General features: G+C 43.5%; 1 protein-coding gene across 1 annotated transcript in view; it reads right to left on the minus strand.

The window, feature by feature from the left end:
• ILRUN (inflammation and lipid regulator with UBA-like and NBR1-like domains) overlaps positions 1-22,054 on the minus strand; it is a 107,173-nt gene that overhangs the window by 34,686 nt on the left and 50,433 nt on the right. Inside the window, exons 2-3 of the mRNA XM_049765280.1 lie at positions 17,599-17,753; positions 6,233-6,430 (exon numbers count right to left, since the gene is read on the minus strand). Coding sequence (XP_049621237.1) covers positions 6,233-6,430; positions 17,599-17,753 — 353 coding nt within the window. The remainder of the gene's footprint in view (positions 1-6,232; positions 6,431-17,598; positions 17,754-22,054) is intronic.

Below are 22,054 nucleotides of genomic sequence, written 5' to 3' on the forward strand. Positions count from 1 at the left end.
TACACACCCGGGTATGTCTGTCTGGGACATCTGGCTGTAAGAGATAACATGAAGGTAAGCCCGCCAGTCAGGAGTGTGGGGGCACCTCAATTAGAATATGTGAATCTGGGCCAACAGTACAACTAAGAGGCATGTGTGCACTGTAGCACATGGGGAGCACAGCCAGGAGCCCCAGTTACTCCTGACAAGTACTACAACCTACACACGTATTCCAGCCACCGCAGCTAAAGGTGTGTGACCCTGGGGAACCATCACAACCAAACATGCCAGCACAATAGCCAGGCGTGCGTGAATCCCGAAACAGAAAAATGTAAGTCTTGTTTTTAAGACACATCCAGAGCTTACTCCTGATGGACTTTGGGGGACTATCGGGGATGTAGAGATTGAGCTAGGGCCAGTCACATGCAAGGCAAACATCCCGTCCAATGTACTACTTATTCTACACCTTCCAAACCCAACTTTTGACAAAGAAATCTATTGTTTTCAAATAGAATTCGTATTTCTGATATTACAGAATTTTAGAAACCAAAATAGAGGATTATGAATCTTCTATATTCAAATGAGATATTTTGAGTCCAACAGAGAAGGCAGTTCTAGGAGTAGGGTGAGTGGGGCAAGAGCACAGGAAGAAACATCAACTCAGCAGTATCAGGACAGAAGACTGTGGGAGACTCAAGGCCAAGTGGATCAGAGATAGTAGCATGGCAGGCAAGCAGTTACCAATCCAGCTTTGATCCCCAGCATCCTGCCTGCATGGTCCCCAGAGCCCACCAGAAGATTCTTGAGCCCAGAGCAGGACTTATTGCTAGTTGTAGCCCCCAAAATCAAAATAAATAAAGTAATTAATTAAACAATCAAAGGCTATGTGAGTGACACCAGAGCTATAGTTAAAAATAATCATAGCATAGAGGTAGGGCCTTTGCCTTGCATGCAGGAGGATGGTGGTTCGAATCCCAGCATCCCATATGGTTCCCTGAGCCTGCCAGGAGTGATTTCTGAGAGTAGAACCAGGAGTTCTGAGCACTGCCAGGTGTGACCCAAAGACTAAACAAAAAATAAATAAAAAAATCAGTTAAAATAGAGGTTCAGGTTTTTCTGCATGAGCAGAGTCCCTGCCACTTTATCTGGTGTGGAAAACACTCTGTAAAATGGAGAAACTGGGAGAATTGGCACAGGATTTAGGCAATAAGCTGGGTTTCTTCCATAGCACCTGGTATATTTTCTAACATGAGAGATAAATCATGGTTTGAAGGTCAGAAATAGCACAGTGGGTAGGGCCACCCCAGCAATATTCGGGCTGGTGGTGTTGAAGGCTAATGGCCCAATGCTCAATTCCAGCTGTGAAAGGGGACCCACCCTTTCATATTATCTCACTCTCCACAGGCCCATTTCTAAGACTTGGATTGCCCTTCCCCATCAAATATCTAGGACTTCCCATGTTCATCGTTTTGTGGAAAGGGGTGGGTTGCCACACCCAACTGTGCTCAGGGCTTAGTCTTTGCTTTGTACCTAGGAATTGCTTGGGGAACCATATTCATGCCAGGGATTAAACCCAGGTTGACCATATACAGGACAAACGACCTAGCCATTGTACTACTGCTCTGGCCCCAAGTTTATCTTTACAACTAGCCCTATTCTAACACGTGTCTTTTGAGGAGGTGGGGGAGCAGGGTGTCCACATCTAGCAGTGCCTGCGGAACACCAGATATTCAACAGTGCTTGGGGTGGAGTGGAGTGCTGAGGGACCTAGTCAATACGTTATTAAAGATTAAGCGTAGAGCAGAAATTCCCTCTGAGGAAGACGAATCAGATGGAGTAATTTAAGTCTTATTATAAAAATATGAATGAATTCTTCCTAGAGGAGACCACTTAAAGACAAACAATGACAAAGGAAAAAAAAGCTTAATGTTAAGACACCAAGGAGAACTTACTTGAGCGGCCCAAGTCTGTGCCTAGGACATCCCAAACACCACAACCTTACACTCCATGAAAGACAAATCAAGAATGAGCAGGAAAACTGGGAAAAACCAAGAACAGTCCAATCACCAGATACTTTTCTTCATGTATTAGCAGTGCGGTTTAATGCATGCCATATTCATTTTCTGCCAATTAACATTTTCTTGCCAGTATTATTCAACGAGTTAACTTACATGACTATTATATCACTTACTAAGTTTACAGTGTACAAATGACTTGTGAAACAATGACTACAATTAAGTCAGCTTCCATCATCTTGTAATAGCGTTCGAGAGAAAAACAACAACAACAACAACAACAACAAAAAACCCTTTTGTTCCTAAAGATAGCAATTCTTAACAAGTAAAATATTCTCCCAACAATTGTAGGCACCACAAACTCATCACACTTCCTGGGAGCTTTATATAGTAAGTGGAAGTTTGGAATATTTAGTCACCTTCTTCCAAATCCCTCTCCCAATCTCCCTGACTCTGGTAACAAATATAATTGTTTTTCTTTTCTTTTCTCTTCCTTCCTCTCTCTCCTTCCTTTCTTTCTCTCTCCCTCCCTCCCTTCTTTCTCTCCCTCCCTCCCTTCTCTCTCTTTCTATTTTTTCTTTCTTTACTTCCTTCCTCCCCCCTCCTTCCTTTCTTTTTTATTTTTTTGGGGGGGATCATACCCCACAGCACTCAGGGGACCATATGAGATGCCGGAATTCGAACCACCATCCTTCTGCATGTAAAGCAAATGCCTTACCTCTATGCTATCTCTCCAGTCCCTTTTCTTTCTTTTTTTGTTTGTTTTGGGGTCACACCTGGTGATGCTCAGGGGTTACTCCTGGCTATATGCTTAGAGATTGCTCCTGGCTTGGGGGACCATATGGACGCCAGGGGTTCGAACCACAGTCTGTCCCAGGTCAGCTGTGTGCAAGGCAAATGTCCTACCGCTGCACCAGTATTCCACCCCCCCCTTTTTTTTTTTAAAGATTCTACATGTGAGATAATGCAGTCCTGATCTGACTTATTTCACTTAACACAGAGCACTTAATGTTCATCTAGGTTGTCACATATGACAGAATTCTCTGTTTTATGGCTAAATATTATTTCACTGCATATATCACCATGTTCGACAAGGTAGTGCTTTATAATCAACAATAATTGAGATTCAATGGTAATCTGTTTGTATAACTGAATTAGATTCTTTAGTTATTTTCAGAGAGGAAAAAGACTTGTGAACTATGGCCTACAAGATCCTTGGGGCCATTCAGTGAGCAAGAAAACAGATCAAACAGGCTCCCTACAACAAAGCTAGTTCTGCTTTAATATTCATATCTTTGGAAAGGGCATTTATATATGCTTTATAAAGGAAAGGATTCCACTGATTAAGAAAAATGCTTGAGAACCAAGGAATCAAATAAATTATTAAGATCCCTCGAGGAATTAGATTTCACAAAGTCCTGAGAAACAACTTACAGCCTGTGAGGACCAGAAAGACTTAATTATTTACTGCCTCCAAAATGAGTATATATTTATATTCTGTATACTTCTAGGAGGAAAGGGACATTAGAAATATTTTTATGAACCACACTGTGGTAATTATTTTTAATTATACATCAAAGCATACACATGGAAGCTGACAGCTCTCAAACACTAAAGAGAAATGAGAAACAGTGTCCTTACATGAGGAGTTTTATCATTTATGATATCTTCCTCCTTTAAAAAGGAAAAATTTCAGGAGCTGGAGCGATAGCACAGTGGTAAGGCGTTTGTCTTGTACATAGTCCGACCCAGGATGGACACGCGTTCAATCCCTGGCATCCCATATGGTTCCCTGAGCCTGCCAGGAGTAATTTTTCTTTATTTCTTTTTGGCTTTTTGGGCCACAGCTGTTTGACGCTCAGAGGTTATTCCTGGCTATGTGCTCAGAAAGCCTCTGGCTTGGGGAGAGGAGACCATATGGGATGCCGGGGAATTGAACCGTGGTCTGTCCTAGGCTAGCGCTTGCAGGGCAGACACCTTATCTCTAGCACCATCTCTCCAGTCCCATGCCAGGAGTGATATCTAAGCGTAGAGCCAGGAATAACCCAGAGCATCGCTTAGGTATGCCCCCCCCCCAAAAAAAAAAAAACAAAAGGAAAAACTCCATTCATTTCATCCATTTTATTCATTTATCATTTATGTATTTTTGGTTTTTGGGATATACCCCGCTGTGCTAAGGGCTTACTCCTGGCTCTGAGCTCAAGGATCACATGTTGTAGGGCCAGGGAACATATGTGATGCTGAGAATTAAACCAGGGTCAGCCATGTGTAAGACAAGTGCTTTATCCACAGTCCTATTTGGCTCTCATTCATTCAAGAATTCTGAGTAGCTAACCTCCACTTTGCATTCAGCTTTGAAATGCTTTAAAGAGTGAAAATGATGAATGAGACCTGTATTGCCTTAAGGTCTAGAGCAGGGGTTTCAAACTCATGGCCCTGGGCCGTTTGCGGCCTTTCATACAACATTTTGTGGCCCTGCCCTAGAGGAATCTTTTTTTGTTGTGTTTTGTTTTAGTTGTTTGGGTCACACCCCCCAATGTTCAAGGCTTACTACTGACTTTGCACTCAAGGATCACCCCAACTTTGCCTCCTGCGGCCCCCAGGAAAATTGACTTTGAGACCCCTGGTCTAAAGGAAACCTGAGACATTCATGAAATTGATCCAACAAGAGTTAAAAAGCCATCTAGAGACAAAGGAGTGAGAGGTCAAGAAAGAGATAATGCAACTGGGTTCAGCAGGAGAAATCCTTTCCAAGCATGTAGCTTAGGAGAGGTGGTCTAAGCAGAGCCCAGGGAAAAATGCTCTTTGTACTCTGATACACTATCATGACCATTTGCTGTCCTGCAAAAAAACAAATGTCCTGATTCCAGGACATCTTTTTTTTTTTTTTGGTTTTGTTTTTGGGCCACACCCAGCGGTGCTCAGGGGTTACTCCTGGCTGTCTGCTCAGAAATAGCTCCTGGCAGGCACGGGGGACCATATGGGACACCGGGATTCGAACCAACCACCTTTGGTCCTGGATCAGCTGCTTGCAAGGCAAACGCCGCTGTGCCATCTCTCCGGGCCCAGGACATCTTAAAATAATCCATTGGACATAAACTTGAATATACAGGATCCATTGGACATAAATCAGTATTGCCAATGCAGGTTCCACCCCTGGTATGACATGGGATCATACCACACGCTGATCTCAGAGTCGGGCGTAAACTTTGAGCACCACCAGGTATAGCTCCAAAAATTAGCATGTAAAATTCAGCAGAATAATCTATGTATTCTGTCCAAAGTATTAAAACATAAATTTGGCGATCAGAAAAAAAATTTTTGAGGGGTCAACCAAGCAGAGCTCCGGCTTTGCTCTAAGAAATTATTCCTGGCAGGCTCAGAGGACCGTATGGGAGGCTGAGGACCAAACCCACATTGAGCATGTGCAAGGCAAATGGCCTACCTGCTGAGCTATTGCTTTAGCCCACAAATATAAAATTTTGATTATCAACTTATATGTGCTGAGTTACAGCAGTATGGATGGCTAAAGGAAGAAGCTTGTGTCTAGTGACCCCATGTCAAAGATGAGTTATGCAAAGGTTGAGATAGACAACGGGAGGATAGAAATAAGACAGGTATTGTGTGAGTCTCAGCAGCAGACGTTTGAAAAGTGGTGCTAAATGAAGGAGGCTCCTGGAATACAAAACTTTAAAGCGATCTACTAGAATTAGAAACCAGCTAACTTACTGACAAACCTTCATGAGAGGAGGTTATGGACAGATTTGGTTGAAGAATAAATGGAGAATGGGAAGAGGAGACAGTGAATACAAATAACTTTTAAAATGTTGGCAATAAAGGGCATCATGACTAGTTTGTGAGATCTCTGGCTCCAAGTATGTACATTTACACAGATTCTTTTTTGTACGTTTTGTGTCTATGGACCATAAGTAAAAAGAATTGTTTTCTAAAGTTTTACAACACTTGCTAATTATATACTTACTAATATAGTTTAAAAAAAAAAAGGCAGTGCTATAAAATTGTATAAAATGTAAGATATATTCCACAAAACTTTAACTAAGTTCCTAATGTAAGAGAATGAGTGTTGTGCTGGGCAGACCAATCTGTTATTAAATTCTTTTGCAGCATGACAGAACTGTTCAAAGCATGCCATTAGGTGACTGAACAGGTTATGGGATCATCAGATCATAAGCATCTTCGGGTCCCTTCATCCCAGGCTGTTACAAGATCGTACTCACCTCCATAGTAGAGTCCCGTAGCAGTGCACATCCGCCACTGTCCCTGATACATTCCTGCTCTGCTGGGGCTGCACATCTGGACGCTGACATCCGCAATCTCCTGGGGCTCTAGCGATCTCACCATCACCATGTTCACATGTCCAAACTGGTCTCCCCCGACATATTTAAGACAAACCCCTGGAGGCCATGCCTCTGCCCCTGAGTTCAAGCAAAAGAAGAGTGTTAGTCAGTGGTGCTATCCTGGGTGCAATTCAGCATAAACTTGTTGTAGAAGAAGCCTCTCTCTCTCTCCTCTCTCTCTGTCTCCTACACATACATAGACCTACCCAATATCCCTGAATTATATAAAATCTCATAGTCAGATTAGAAGGAAAGACCAGAGTCGACCTCTGAAAGTCTATTCCTAGAAAAAAGCAATACAAGCAAAGTCACGGTAACACCCCAGGGACATTGTTACAGAGACTAGGAAGCCAGGCATCACAATGAACCTCAGAACCTCAGAATATTTGCGAGGAGCAGGAGGAACAGAATAGGCTCATTACATGGAGGGTAGAGGACAACATTTTCTACTCAGAGGTAACATGCGCCTAGTGTTTGAAGTTGACATTCAAAGTGGAAAGAAGGACTGTCCCAGTTTTTCTTCTGAGGTAAGAGATGAAAACACATGAGAAGTAATGTTTCTATTTTGATGCTTAAAACTGCCTTTTCCTAATAGGTGACTTTCATCTAGAGTTCTTAACTATATATATATATAAAGAGGCTGCAAATACAGACAAAAATCAAAGTAAAAAATTTGTTTCAAACAGTACATAAGGGGGAAATACGGAGATTTTGTTTTTGGGGCCATACCCAGTGGTGTTCAGGGGTTATTCCTGGCTCTGCACCCAGGAATTACTTCCTGGCAGGGCTCTGGAGACCATAAGGGATGCTGGGAAGCAAACCTAGGACATCTGTGTGCTAGTAAAGGGCCCTACCTGCTGTACTATTGTGCCAGCCCTGATTTGGGGAATATATAAACTGAGGTGAACTCACCTGATACTACAGTAACTAAGGGCTCTGTGGTTAAGACATCAGCCCAAAGTGCTAGTAGAAAGAGCAGGAATAGGATATCCTGCTGTTTCTCCTAGAAGTGGGGATCATCTAATCTCACCTGTTACCATGTGAATGATTTCAAATTGAGAAATCACTAAACTGGCTACTCTGATCAGTCACAGGGAGCCACAGAAGGACTAGCTATGATTTCTCAAATGAATTCCCCAACAAATATGATTTTGGATATACAGAAGCTTACATGAGGGAGAATGTACACATTCATTTTGAGAGCTTGATAGTGGCAGCACTCTTCAGACTGATGTCAGGGGCTGGAGACATAGATTGAAGAGGACATTTGCCTCACGTGTGGCTAACCAGGGTTTTCTTCCCTGGCATCCTAGATGGTCCCAAGTCCACCAGGAGTGGCCTCAGGATAGAGCTAGGAGTTAAGTCCTGAGCAATACTGACTGTGGACCCAAAAAAACCAAACAAATATTATAAAGGGCAACTGCTATTGTGAAAATAGTAATAATGACACAGGAAAATTTTGTTGTCTGTCACTTGACCTGCTCTCAGCTTCATTTCTGACCCCAGATAAAAGCACGAGCTCTTTTCTTTGAAATACCCTGGTCACAACCATTATACAAGTATGGTCCTGACATTTTTTGAAACACCTGTAGGCCAACAGCTGGCAGCAATGAGGGTAGGGGAGGGTGGGATGGGATGTGTGTCCTGTCAGGGTCCACACAGGCCAGGCACACATGAACTAATTGAGCCATATTCCCTGCGAAATGTATCTTCAAGAAAAATTAGAAGATTGCCCATCCACCAACAATGTCAGTCTCCTATGAACCAGCCTTCTGAATTAGCAGTATTTCACTTTGACCAAGTTCTTTCTTACATAACTCCGTCCAGTTCTTATACAACTGTTAGGTCACACAATTCTCAAAAGGTCAAAGACATTGGTTCTTGATACAGAAGGAAAGAAATTGACATGTGAGAAGTATAATATAACAAGGCTACAAATTAAGTCTCCATTACAAACTGGCTCAAGGAGGAAAGAAGACTAATGTGTGTCTTATATATACTTTTTAAGTATAGGCACATAATTATGGCCGTGATTCTTCAGAGAATATAATGTAAGTAAAATAAATTGGACCTGAAAGATAGTATAGGTCAGTAGAGCACTTGCCTTGCATGTGGCCAACTGGGGTTTGATCCTCAGAACCCTAAGCCCCACCAGGAGTGACTCTAGGGCACAGGGCCAAGAGTACATATGCCACAAAATAAAAACTACATAGTGATTTTGAAAGGAGAGAGAACCGTTCTAAGTATGTTTATTGTAAAAACAGAAAAATCTCCAAAGGAAATTTTTACAAAGCAGAAGACAAATCTCCATGAGGATTCCCTATTCTTTTTGAACTGCAGAAGTCTTTGTTTTGATTCTGGGGAATAGATTTGCTGGGTTCCAGCCTGGGGGTCCTCAGGAGTACGCTGGTGGTGCTCTAGGACAAATTTGGTGCCAGGAAGCATTCAAGGCAAGACTTAGCAAGTCTTGGGGCCTTATCTCTCCAGCCCCACCCATAATGAGGTTGGAGACTGCATCTCCAGTTAAACTGTAATAAATGAGGAGCCTCTATTGATCTTGTTACCTTTCTCCTCATATCTGAGGAGCATAATCCAATTTCAATGAAGCAGAAATATCGTTTCTATAGTTATACTGAACAGATGGTAGAAATTTCTTTTAAGGAATCAAAGGAAAAATAAGAGACAGAGTTGTTCTTTCTCAAAGTTTTTATTTGTTTGTTTTTGTTTTGGGTCCACACCCACAAGAGCTCAGAGGTTACTCCTGGCAGGCAGGAAGTTATTATGGGATGCTGGGGATCAAATGCAGGTCAGTCACATGCAAGGCAAATAAATGCCCTACTGCTCTGGTATTGCTCCGGCCCTTCTTTTGATAATTTCAAAAAACGATGCTGAATCACTGCCTCATATGACAATCACAACTATTTCCCAAACTAGGGAAACAGTAGTTAGAACATGCTTAGTTTAACATCCACCATGATCTGTGGACCACAGATATAATCTAACAAGATACAGATGTTGGTAAAGAGAACTGATATCTTAAAAGGGACAGTGCTGGGGCCAGAAAGATAGTACAGTAGGTAATGTGCTTGCTTATCTTGCCCATCTTGATCCCCTGCAATCCACATGGCTCTCCAAGTCGGCCACAAGTGATTCCTGAGTGCAAAACCAGGAATAACCCCTGAGCACTGCTGGGTGTGGCCAAAACAACCTTCCCCAAAAGGGGACAGTTTCAAATGTGAAATTTTGTTTTGTTTTGTTTTTGGGCCATACCCGGTGGTGCTCAGGGGTTATTCCTGGCTGTCAGCTCAGAAATAGCTCCTGGCAGGCACGGGGGACCATATGGGACACCGGGATTCGAACCAACCACCTTAGGCCCTGGATCGGCTGCTTGCAAGGCAAACGCCACTGTGCTATCTCTCCGGGCCCCAAATGTAAATTTTTAATTCTAATTTTAAGCTTTCTGCTGGTCTTCCACATGTACAATATTCATATCATCAGAAAGCCTAGTTTCTGCACTTATGCTATCGAATTATCTTGATTAATTTCTATTCTCTGAATCGAAGAACTTAAACAGTACTGGTTTATTTAAATATTTATTATTTATTCATGTTGGGTTTATTAGGGATTACTTCTGGTGCTGTGCTCAAGGGTGTCATAGTTGGTACCAGGGATCTAACCAGAGTTGGCTGTATGCAAGGCAAGGCAACTACTATCCCTACTACCTCTCTGGCACTTAACATTTTTAAATCGCGACATTCAGTGGTGTTCCAGAGCTGATACCAGTGGTCCTGGGGACATGGGAGTACTCGAGATCAAGCCCAGATCTCCAGCATGCAAAGTATGCACTTAAGCACTTTGAGCTACAACTCTCCAGTCTAGTATTAGTTGATTTTACTTGCTTCCTATTTATTTTTTATTTAGGTTTTAAAGTCACATCTAACAGTGTTCAAAGGCCATTCCTGGGCATGCTTGGAGGGACCATGCAGTGCCTGGGAGCATCAAATTGGAGTCAACCATATGTTGGAGAGAGAGAGAAGACAGACAGCCCTGTACTCACGCTCCAAATCCTAGTTTAAATTTAAATGATATTTGACTTTTGCCTCCCTCGGGGAAGCTGTCAGGACAGTCCGATGCAGTTCTTATGCATCTTATCTGCTGTATATCAGAATTTCAAAAAAAAAAAGGAACAGAATTTCAGCACTCCTAAAACTACATAGATGTGTAGGGAAAGTCATTTATATTTTTTTCTGGAGAAGTCCACCTGGATTAGAACAATGAGGAAGAATCAGTGCACAAGCTTGTTCTCTCTGTCTCTCATGTAACAAACCAGTTGAGTCATATATAGACCAGTTTCTCCTTAATCAAAAGAAAATACATTTAGTCTATGGGTATAAAACCCTCTTACTGGCTGGCTGATCAGCAGGAGAAAAAGAGAATTGGTGGTACAGCAGAGAGAGAGTACAGCAGTTAAGATCGCACACCTGGTGTACTCCTGACCTGGTTTGCTTCCTGGAGATCCCCAAGCACTGCTGGAGTAGGACAAGTCGTGCCCAGCACTACAGGCCCAAGCATGTTGCCTGAGTACCTGCCAAGAGCAGGACCCACGATTCCTGAGCACTGTCTGAGACACCTTTTCTCTGCCCCCCCAAAAAGTGTATATTGTTCTAGTACCTTAAACAGTAAAATCTTGAGAACCATTGCCCAGCTAATCAAGAGGTGTTAAGGAGTAAGCATGGTATCCTCTAAGATCCAGATACTTTTTGTTTTTTTGTTTGGGGGCCACACGGCAATGCTCAGGGGTTGGTTACTCCTGGCTCTGTGCACAGAAATTACTTCTGGCAGTGCACAGGGATCGTATGGGATGCTGGGGATTAAATTCGGGTCAGTGTTTGCAAGACAAACGCATTACCCACTGTGCTGTAGCTCCAGCCTCAGATCCAGATATATATTTTTTTTCTTTTGGTTTTTGAGCCACACCCCGGTGTTGCTCAGGGATTACTCCTGGTTATGAGCTCAGAAATCGCTCCTGGCTTGGGGGATCATATGGGACATCAGGATTTGAACAACCATCCTGCGTGAAGGCAAATGCCCTACTTCTCTGCTATAGCTCTGGCCCCCAATCCAGATATTCTAAATTGAAGCTTTTAAGCTAAAGCAGGACAAAAAAGTGCCTGGTCTACAAACACAGAATTTCTCCAAGCCAATGAGAAGGGTAACCTGGTCTGACCTTCCAGACACACCATGTAAGAGTCTCACCCAAGCTCCTGTTATTCAAGGGATGATCTAGTCAGCAAGCAGCTAAATCAAGATAGCTAAATCTGAAATGTAAGTTGTTCTCTAACACGATGAAACATTCCAACAGAACAGTACTCTTTTTTGTTTTTGGGTCACAACAGGCAGTTCATAAGGCTATGGATATTCCCAGTTCAATGCTCAGAGGTTACTCTCCAGTAGTGCTCAAGAGACCATTTTATCCTGGGGATTGAATCCTGGCTCCTACATGCAAGTATGGGCTCTAGACCTTTACGTCCTTTTAAGTTCTAGTCATCTCTTCAGAGTGCCCTAACAACTTTCCATATTCAAAAATACTATTAAAAACTCATGAAAGGGGCCAGTGAGGTGGCGCTAGAGGTAAGGTGTCTGCCTTGCAAGCGCTAGCCAAGGAAGGACCGAGGTTCAATCCCCCAGTGTCCCATATGGTCCCCCCCTAAGCCAGGGGCAATTTCTGAGCACTTAGCCAGGAGTAACCCCTGAGCATCAAAAGGGTGTGGCCGAAAGAAAAAGAAAAAGAAAAAAAAAACTCATGAAAAAGGGGTCGGAGCAGTGGTGCAAGCAATAGGTTGTTTGCCTTGCACTCGCTGACCTGGGACGGATCGAGGTTTGGTCCCCCAAGCCAGGAGTGATTTCTGAGTACATAGCCAAGAGTGGCCCCTGAGCATCACTGGGTGTGGCCCCAAAACAAACAAAAAAAAACAAAACAACAAAAAAAAGCCCACATAAAAACAAAACAAAAAAACTCATGAAAAGGCCATACCATTTTTGGTGTTTTTACTAACAGTAAATAAAGCCATGAATCTTTTGTTTTTTTAGTCACACCCAGTAATGTTCAGGGGTTACTACTGGCTCTGCATTTAGGAGGCTCAGGGGACCTACCACATGTGATGCAGCGATTGAGCATGGGTGGAATGCATGCGTGTAAGGCAACTACCCACTGCACTATCACTCCATTCTCCTGAGTGTGTCCCCCACCTTTTATTTTTTTTTGGTTTTGGTTTTTGGACCACACCCGGTGGTGCTCAGGGGTTACTCCTGGCTGTCTGCTCAGAAATACTCCTGGCAGGCATGGGGGACCATATGGGACACCAGGATTCAAACCAACCACCTTTGGTCCTGGATCAGCTGCTTGCAAGGCAAATGCCACTGAGCTATCTCTCTGGGCCCTTTTTTTTTTTTTGATGGGGGTCACACCCAATGGCATTCAGGTTACTCCTGGCTCTGTGCCCAGAAATTGTTCCTGCTGGTTCAAACCATGGTCCGTCCTGGGTCCACTGCATGCAAGGCAAATGACCTACCGCTGTGCTATCTCTCTGGCCCCCTTCTCCTCCTCCTCTTTTTTTTATTTTTTTGTTTTTGTTTTTGGGTCACACCCAGTGACAGGGATTAGTTTTAGCTATTTGCTCAGAAATTGCTCCTGGCTTGGGGGACCATATGGGACACTGGGGGATCGAACTGTGGTCCATCCTAGGATAGTACATGCAAGGTAGATGCCTTACTGCTTGTGCCACCGCTCCGGCCCCTTCTTCCTTTTTAAATTGAATCACTGAGAGAAAGTTAAAAAGTTATTGATGGGGCCCGGAGAGATAGCACAGCGGCGTTTGCCTTGCAAGCAGCCGATCCAGGACCTAAGGTGGTTGGTTCGAATCCTGGTGTCCCATATGGTTCCCCGTGCCTGCCAGGAGCAATTTCTGAGCAGACAGTCAGGAGTAACCCCTGAGCACCGCAGGATGTGGCCCAAAAATAACAACAACAACAACAACAAAAAGTTATTGAATATAGAATATTCCAATACCCGGGCTAGAGAAATATCATGGAAGTAGGGCATTTACCTTGCATGCAGAAGGATGGTGGTTCGAATCCCAGTATCCCATATGCCCCCCCCCCCCCAGCCTGCCAGGAGCGATTTCTGAGCATAGAGCCAGGAGTAACTCCTGAGCACTGCTGTGTGACCCCCCCCCCCCAAAATTAATTCCAGTATCCATCCCTTCAGCAGTTACAAAGTCCCCAATTTCCCTCCTGCCTCCCTCTAGGAGATCTGTTTTTCTTCTCTCTCTCTCTCTCTCTCTCTCTCTCTCTCTCTCTCTCTCTCTCTCTCTCTCTCTCTCTCTCTCTCTCTCTCTCTCTCTCTCTCTCTCTCTCCACTCTTCTCACTTTAGGCACCATAATTTACTATTCTGTTACTGAAATTATCATGGACAGCACTTTACCTCTTTCAGCACCCAATTCTTGTCCAGAGTGATCATTTCCAGTGGTCTTTCCTCTGTCCTAACTGCCCTTTTCTCCCCACCTCCCCCTTTGTGACAAGACTGTTACCACAGGGGCCGGCAAGGTGGCGCTAGAGGTAAGGTGTCTGCCTTGCAAGCGCTAGCCAAGGAAAGGACCACGGTTCGATCCCCCGGCATCCCATATGGTCCCCAAGCCAGGGGCAATTTCTGAGCGCGTAGCCAGGAGTAACCCCTGAGCATCAGACCATTCCTTCTGGCCCTCAGGTTGTCTTTTATTCGCCTCAATTGAGAGCATTTAATGTGTCCCTCTCTCTCTCTGACTCATTTCATCAGCATGATACTTCATGTCTGTCCATGTCGAAGCAAGTATCATAACTTCATTTTTCCTAATGGCTGGGTAGTGTTTTATTGTGTTGTTAGGTTTTTTCCTACTCATCTGTTCTCAGGTGCTTGGGTTGTTTCCAGATTCTGGCTATTATGACCAGAAAAGTGATGAACATAGGGGTGCAGATGTCTTTTCTGCATTGTTTTTTGTCCCATAGAGTATATTCCCAGGAGTGATACTGCTGCATCGTAGAGAAGCTCAATTTCTAGTTTTTTTTTTTTCTTCAATTTCTAGTTTTTTGAGGATTTCCTAAGTCCCTATCTCCCTGCATCTGTGCCAGCATTAATTGTTCTTGTTCTTAATGATGTGTGCCAATCTCTGTGGTATGACATAGCATCTCATTGTTCTTAATTTGCATCTCCTTGATGATTAATGATTAGCATTTTTCATGTGCCTTTTGGCTATTTGCATTTTTTCTATGAGGAAGTTTCTGTTTCATCTCTTCTCCCCATTTTTTGATTGGGTTGGATTTCTTTTTTTCTTAAATGGTTAAGCTCTACCAGTACATTTTATAATTTTAATCTTAACCCCTTATCAGCTAGGTATTGGGTAAATAGATTCTCCCATGCTGTGGGGACTCTTTGTATCTTGGTCATCATTTCCTTTGAGATGCAGAAGCTCCTTGGTTTAATGTAGTCCCATTTGTTTATCTTTGTTTCCACTTGCTTGGCCAGTGATGTTTCATCCTTGAAGATGCCTTTGGCTTCAACATAATGGGTTGTTTTGCCTATGTTTTCTTCTATGTGCCTTATGGTTTCAGGTCTGATATCAAGGTCTTTAATCCATTCTGATTTACTTTTGTGCATTGTGTTAGAAAGAGGTCAGAGTTCACATTTTTTATAAATAGCTGACCAGTTTTCCTAATATCACTTGTTAAAGAGATTTTCCTTGTTCCACTTCGTAATTTTTCGCTCCTTTACCAAAGATTAATCACATACCTGAAGGTTTATCTCTGGATATTCAGTTCTATTCCACTAATCTGAAGGTTTGTTTTTATTCTGACACCATGCTGTCTTAAATCATATAACTTCAAGTTGAGGGAAGTACAGTCTGAAGTTGGGGAAAGTGATGCCTCCCATCTTCTTTTTCCCAAAGATTCATTGCTTTTAACTTAAGAGGCAGAAGGGTTTGAATCAATTTTTTAAAAATAAAACTTTAGCATCTGGAGAGATGGTATAGGAGGTAAGGTATGTGACTGCATTGACTATGACCTTGGTTCAAATCTCCAGCACCACATATGGCCGGCCCCTAGAGTACTGCCAGGCGTCACTCTTGTGCATAGAGCCAGGTATGGACTCAGTAGTGCTGGTGTGGCCTCAAAATCAAAGTAAGTGAGGGTCCAGAAAGATAGTACAGAATACAATACTTGCCGTGTACACACATAATCCCAATTTGATCCTCAATGTGACACAGACCTCTGAGAATTGCTAGATGGGGGAACACAAGGATCCACCTTCGCTGGGACTGGCCCAGATAGTCCCCTGAACAGCCCACCAATCTCAGGCCCACCAATCAGCTCTTCACCCTTCCCTCAATAAAAAAAGAATTTCAAGAATAAAAATGTGGCTATTTTTCCATATTACTCTGTACCTAATTTCCCAAAGGGGAAAATCAGCGAATAATAATTTACCAAGTCATGGACACTCCTAATCATTTACATTGGTCAATTCTGATTAAGTAATCATGCTCAGTGACACACCAAACTTTCATCTAAAAGAGTTATAAGTAGACCAGAAAAACAGCAATATGCTACATTGATTATTATATCCAAGGCAAGTACAGCAAACCTTTCTCCATTATTTAAAAAAAAAACAACAACAAAAAAAACAAACTGGGGCCGGAAAGATAGCATGGAGGTAGGGAAATTTGTCTTGCATGCAAAAGATCGGTGGTTCGAATCCTGGCATCCCATATGGTCCCCCGAGCCTGCCAGGAGCGATTTCTGAGCATAGAGCCAGGAGTAACCCCTGAACACTGCTGGGTGTGACCCAAAAACCAAAACAAACAAACAAACAAAAAATAACAACTAAAATATTAAGGAACTTAGAAAAACCCTGAGCCCCAGGGTTTTCTATCATGTCACATCAGGTTACCTTTATAGAGAGGTACTTCTACTATTATTTGGCAGGAGTCACTAAGCAAGAGAAGGAAGATAAGGCAGAGATGACCACCAGTGCAGAGTTTCTCCAAGTCTGTGAAACCCAGGCTTTGGGAGGAGGCCACTTGAGACCCATAGTTTTCCCTTGCGCAGAACTTCTTCATAAATTCTCATTAGCAAGGAAATTAAAGTAGCTTTACCCAGTTAGCATAAATTGTTATTGGATGAAACAAGAAATATATGACGAAGTAAAATAAGAAAAGTCATTAGAGTAGAATTTAACAGGTAAAAAGAAGCAACTGTTACCAGATCCATTGGAAGACTGTTTTCACAGATGGTTAACTCATTTTCTATTTTTTCTGGTCACCAGTACATCAAAATAAAGCTTTCTTTGGGCTGGATAGTACAGTGGATAGGGCATTTGTCTTATACACAGCTGACAAGGATTCAATCTTTGGTATTCCATATGGTGCTTGGGCACCACCAGAAGTGGTTGCTGAGAACAGCCTGGAGTAACCTCTGAGCACCATCAGGTGTGGCCCCCAAACAAACAAAAACCCAAAACTTTCTTCAATACCAAAAAAAAAAATTCTAACCCATTCTGAGCAAATCCTCATGTTACTTTCTTAATTTTTTGTCTTAGATTAGATATAGATAAAGCTAGTATCTGATTCATTCTTGCAATTGCAAAACATGAGGTTTTGAAAGAGCCAAGGCTCACGTGCTTCCTAAGCAGGGCTAAAGAGAGAGTACAGAAGGCAACATGCCGGCCTTGTATGGGGCAGATTTTGATCCACACAGGTTTGATCCCTGGCGTCCCAGATGGTCCCCTGAGCACTGTCAGCACTAATACTTGAGTGTAAAGCCAGGAGTAAACCATGAGCATCACTCTGGATGTTGCCCAAAAACCAAAAGCCAAAAAAAGAATGAATGTACCTTGTCCAGAGAAAGGACTGGAAGAATAACTAGAGCAGAATTAAAATGATGGAGCAGAACTACACAAGGGAAGACAGTCCTAGGTCCAGTTATAGAAAAGAATGAAGAGTTTGGATGCCATCAAGACCCAAATTCTTCCTAATCTAGAGCCAGTCATGTATCACAGGTATTTGTTGTTCAAGCTACTACCAAGAAAATGCTGTATCATGTTTATCAAAGAGCTCAACATTGCACAATCACATAACTTAAGCTAAAATATTTCTTCTCTGTCAACTACTAAGAAAATGAAATCTGGGCAAGGCCAAGTTGCCCAGTATCCATTCACCAGAGTTCTGGATCCGCCATGTCTTTATGAACTGAGTGTCAGGAGGAATGGACTCCCCTTCCCCTATGGTGACGTCTTCAACAAAGGACATCGAGGGCACACTGATGTTGGGGCTCTCAAAGTCGTAATAGGCGCCAATAGCTGCTTGAAGGTTCCTACAGATAAAGAGAAAATGCACAATAATGTCAGTCTTGCCCAAAATATTTACTACCCTAAAATGGAAATCACCAGGCCCAATAAATAGTATACAGCTTTCTTATCAGAATAGCCACAGAAAGTAAGAAACAATAGTCCCATCAACAAGGATATGAAGAAATATCCTCCTTGGGTTGGAGTGATAACACATTGGATAGGATGTTTGGTTTGCAGTGGTCGACCCTCGTTCAATCCCCAGCATCCCATATGGTGCTCTGAGCACCACCAGGAGTAATACCTGAGTGCAAAGCCAGAACTAACCCTTGGGCTAGGTGTGGTCCAAGGTATCCCTCTTAACAGCAAGGACAGCAAGTATGGGTGGGCAAGTCAACTGAAAGAGCACTCTGGGGCCCCAGAACTAGTACAAGGGTTAAGGTGCATGTGGTTCAATTCCCAGGACTGCACCAACTCTAAGACTGCCAGGAGTAACTCTGGAGGCCACTCCCCAACCCCACCAGCAATGCTGAAATGGCACAAATAATCCCAGCACTGCAAGGTCCAAGAAGATGAGTGGCCCTAGGCTTCCTGAGCAGTATCTGGTAGCCCCCGACCCAATATATAAATAAAGAGTTCTTCCATAACTATGACTAGAATTTTAGAAAGACTTCATTTTGGGGGGTGGGGGTCCACACCCGGCAGCGCTCAGGGGTTACTCCTGGCTCCAGGCTCAGGAATCACTCCTGGCAGGCTCAGGAAACCATATGGGATGATGGGATTCAAACCAATGACCTTCTGCATGAAAGGCAAATGCTCTACCTCCATGCTATCTCTTTGGCCCCAAGACTTCATTTTTAAGGATAGTCTAATTTTTTTAAAACATAACATATACACAAGGCTTAAAAAGTTTCAGGGGGCTGGAGTGACAGTATGGCGATTAGAGGTCAGGTAGGGTGTTACCTTGCAAATGGCAGAGCTGGGTTTGATCCCAGTATCCCATATCGTTCCCTGAGCACTGCCAGGAGTGACTCCTGAGTGCAGAGTCAGAAGCCCTAAGCATTGCCGGGTGTGCCCTCCCACCCCACCCCCAAAATTGTGATGTGTATTCACACACATAATGGAATACTATGTAGCTCCAAGAAAACACAAAATCATGCACTCTGCAGCAACATGGATAGAACTAGAGGATACTGTGCGGAGTAAAGTTAGAAGGGATAGATGGAGAATGATTTCTCAAATGCAGAAATCAAAAACTAAGTACAGTAGCACAGAGGGCCAAATGCTAGCAGAACAAAATCACACAACTGACCTGGTATAGGGGAGACTTAAAGGAAGGGGGAGGCATTGGGATTTGGGGGGGACAGGGGGTGGGTACAGTAGTACAGTAGTGACGGATGTGGTAGTGGATTGTGTACATGGAAAATCATCCTTAACACCTGGAAATTACACAGAGAACCTTGATTTTTAAAAACCGAAAACTAAAGGCCACTCAAAATAGTACTGGTTACCATCAAAACCACATCCAGTGGTGCCTGAGAGGCCTGCAGGGTTACCACTGACACTGCTCAGGGATCATGCAGCACTCAGGCATGTACCTCCCTGACTCTAAAAAGCTGTACTCTTATTTATTTTTTGATGGGAGATGTTCCACATTCCACAGCCAGCAGGGCTTACTACTTCTGGCTCCATGCTCCATCATCACTCCTGAGGGACCATATAGGGCCCCAGAGATTGAACCCAGCTAGGCTGTGTACTATCCCCTCTGATTCCCAAAATATGAACTCTTTTATCGAATGCTCCATCAAAAATTAAAATCATGACTCGGTTTTGGTTCAAAAAATAAACAGCTCCAAGTAATAATGGTGGAAAGAAAAGAACATGAGTATTAAACCAAGACACCTCAACGGACTGAAGCACATGATTTACATTCCTAGAACCACCAAGTGGTTCCCCTGAGCACTGAACCTGGAGTAATTCCTAAGCAACGCTGGGTAAGATCCAAAAACCAAAATCAGGAATGTATGAGTTGAGGGAGTCTGGAGTGAGAACAGCAGGTAAAGCATTTGCCTTGCATGAGGCAGGCCCAGGTTCGATCCCCTACATCCCATATGGTCTCCTGAGCCTGCCAGGAGACTGAGCATAGAGCCAGGAGTTACCCATGAGCACCACAGCTGGATGTAGCCCCAAAACAAGGCAAACAAAAAGAATGTATAAGGGTTGAAACAGATAATAGAGAGGTTAAGGGGCTTGCCCTGCCATGAGGCAGGCCTGGATTTAATCCCTGGCACCAAACAGTTCCCCAAGCGAGGGGAAGTCACTCCTTGTACCAATAGGTTTCACACCTACTACTGCCCTCACCCCCAACCTCGCCCCAAAGACTAAATGAGATATGATGTCTATTTACACTGAACTACAGGAGAGTATTTTCCCACAGTCTCATCAATGGATCTGGTTTGCCTGTTTGGGGAAGGGGATGAGAACACATCAGGCAGTGTTTGAATCTTAGTCTTGACTTAGTGCTTAGGGGAACATATGCAGTGCCAATCAATGGTCATCGAAACGAGCTCGGCTACTGCAACAGTGACATACTAACATGATTTTCTCTCTCTCTTTTTTTGGGGGGGTCACACCCAGCAGTGCTCAGGGGTTATTCCTGGCTCTATGCTCAGAAATCGCTCCTGGCAGGCTCGTGGGACCATATGGGAATATGGGATGCCTGGATTCGAACCACCGTCCTTCTGCATTCAAGGCAATTGCCCTACCTCCATGCTATCTCTCCGGCCCCTGATTTCCTCTTATTACAAGAGAAGTTGGATATCCTTCACATGTTTGAGAGCCATTTGTAGTGTTTTGAGTTTGATTTTTCTTTTTAGTTTGGTTACTCACTCCTGACCCTGCACTCGGGAATCTTTCCTGGTGGCTGCAGGGACCTTTTGGGATGCCAGATATCGAGCCTGGGTTGTCTACATACAAAGCAAGGACCCTACCTGCTATACTAACCACCACTCCAGCCCAGATCCATTCGTTGTTTCTTTTTTAACAGTACCAATTTGCAAATGTTGGCATTCTCTTTTAATTACTCATAAGCCCCCTTATGTCACAAGGAACTACAGCAGCACACAAACTGGAGTCTCCAACTGAAGAAAATCAGACTGACAGCTTGCTTCATCAGTGCCAGAAATCAAAGGCCACTAATTTAAGTAAGCTTTGTGTTTGTTACAGAGATTAAAGAAATGGCTGGTAATTACATTAACTGCTTTTTCTCCTGGTCCTACTCAAACTGGTGACATCATCCCCAGTTCCTGCGGTAGACAACACAAACTGCATTTTTCTAATCATAACACAACGTAAGATCACTGGATATTTAATTCGTGTAAGCATCATGCATCATGCAGTACATAAAACTAATGGAGACATTCTATTAGCAGCCACTACTCTTCTGCCGGAGGCCCGCCTTCTCTTACAGGTGTTTGCAGCTGCCAGGAAGGCTATATTTAGCAAGTTACCTCAAGTCCAGCCTCAAGTAATGGCAGTCTGCCTCATGAGTCAGTAACTCTTGGAACTGGTCTGCTTGACCATTCAGGAAGGTTTGGTCTTTAGGCTTCTGGAGACTTCCTTAAGTAGCTGACTGACTCAAAGTAAAAAAATGTGACGTGAAAGAAACTCAGGGAAGTTTGACTGTACTACTGGCAAACAGGCTTAGGAAAACAAATGGACTCTTGACTTTGCATGTAGGGTCAGGGATAAAGAGAGAGGAGGAGGAGGAAGAGGGCTGAAACAAAGGCTTTGCTTGCCCTGGATTCTCTCTGGAACTGGAACAGCTCCCAAGCAATGCCAGGCATGCCCCCTTATAAATAAAAAAATAAAAATAAATAAATAAATGAGAGTGAGAAATAAACCTAGTTTGCCCCTTTTCTTTTCTTTCTTTCTCTTTTTCTTTCTCTCTTTCTTTCTTTCTCTTTCCTTTCTTTTTCTCTTTCCCTCCCTCCCTTCCTTCCCTCCCCCTCCCTCCCTCCCTCCCTCCTTCCTTCCTTCCTTCCTTCCTTCACTCCCTCCTTCCCTCCTTCCTTCCTTCCTTCCTTCCTTCCTTCCTTCCTTCCTTCCTTCCTTCCTTCCTTCCTTCCTTCCTTCCTTCCTTCCTTCCTTTTGGTTTTAGGGTCACACCAGGCGGCTCTAGGGTTACACCCTGGCTCTGTGCTCAGAAATAGCTCCTGGCAGGCACAGGGGACCATATGGGATGCTGGGGTTCGAACCACTGTTTGTCCTGGATCGATTGCGTGCAAGGCAAATGCCCTACTGCTGTGCTATCCTCGGCTCTAGTTTG

The sequence above is a fragment of the Suncus etruscus genome, chromosome 18, assembly GCF_024139225.1.
Source record: "Suncus etruscus isolate mSunEtr1 chromosome 18, mSunEtr1.pri.cur, whole genome shotgun sequence".
Taxonomy (NCBI): Eukaryota; Metazoa; Chordata; class Mammalia; order Eulipotyphla; family Soricidae; genus Suncus; species Suncus etruscus.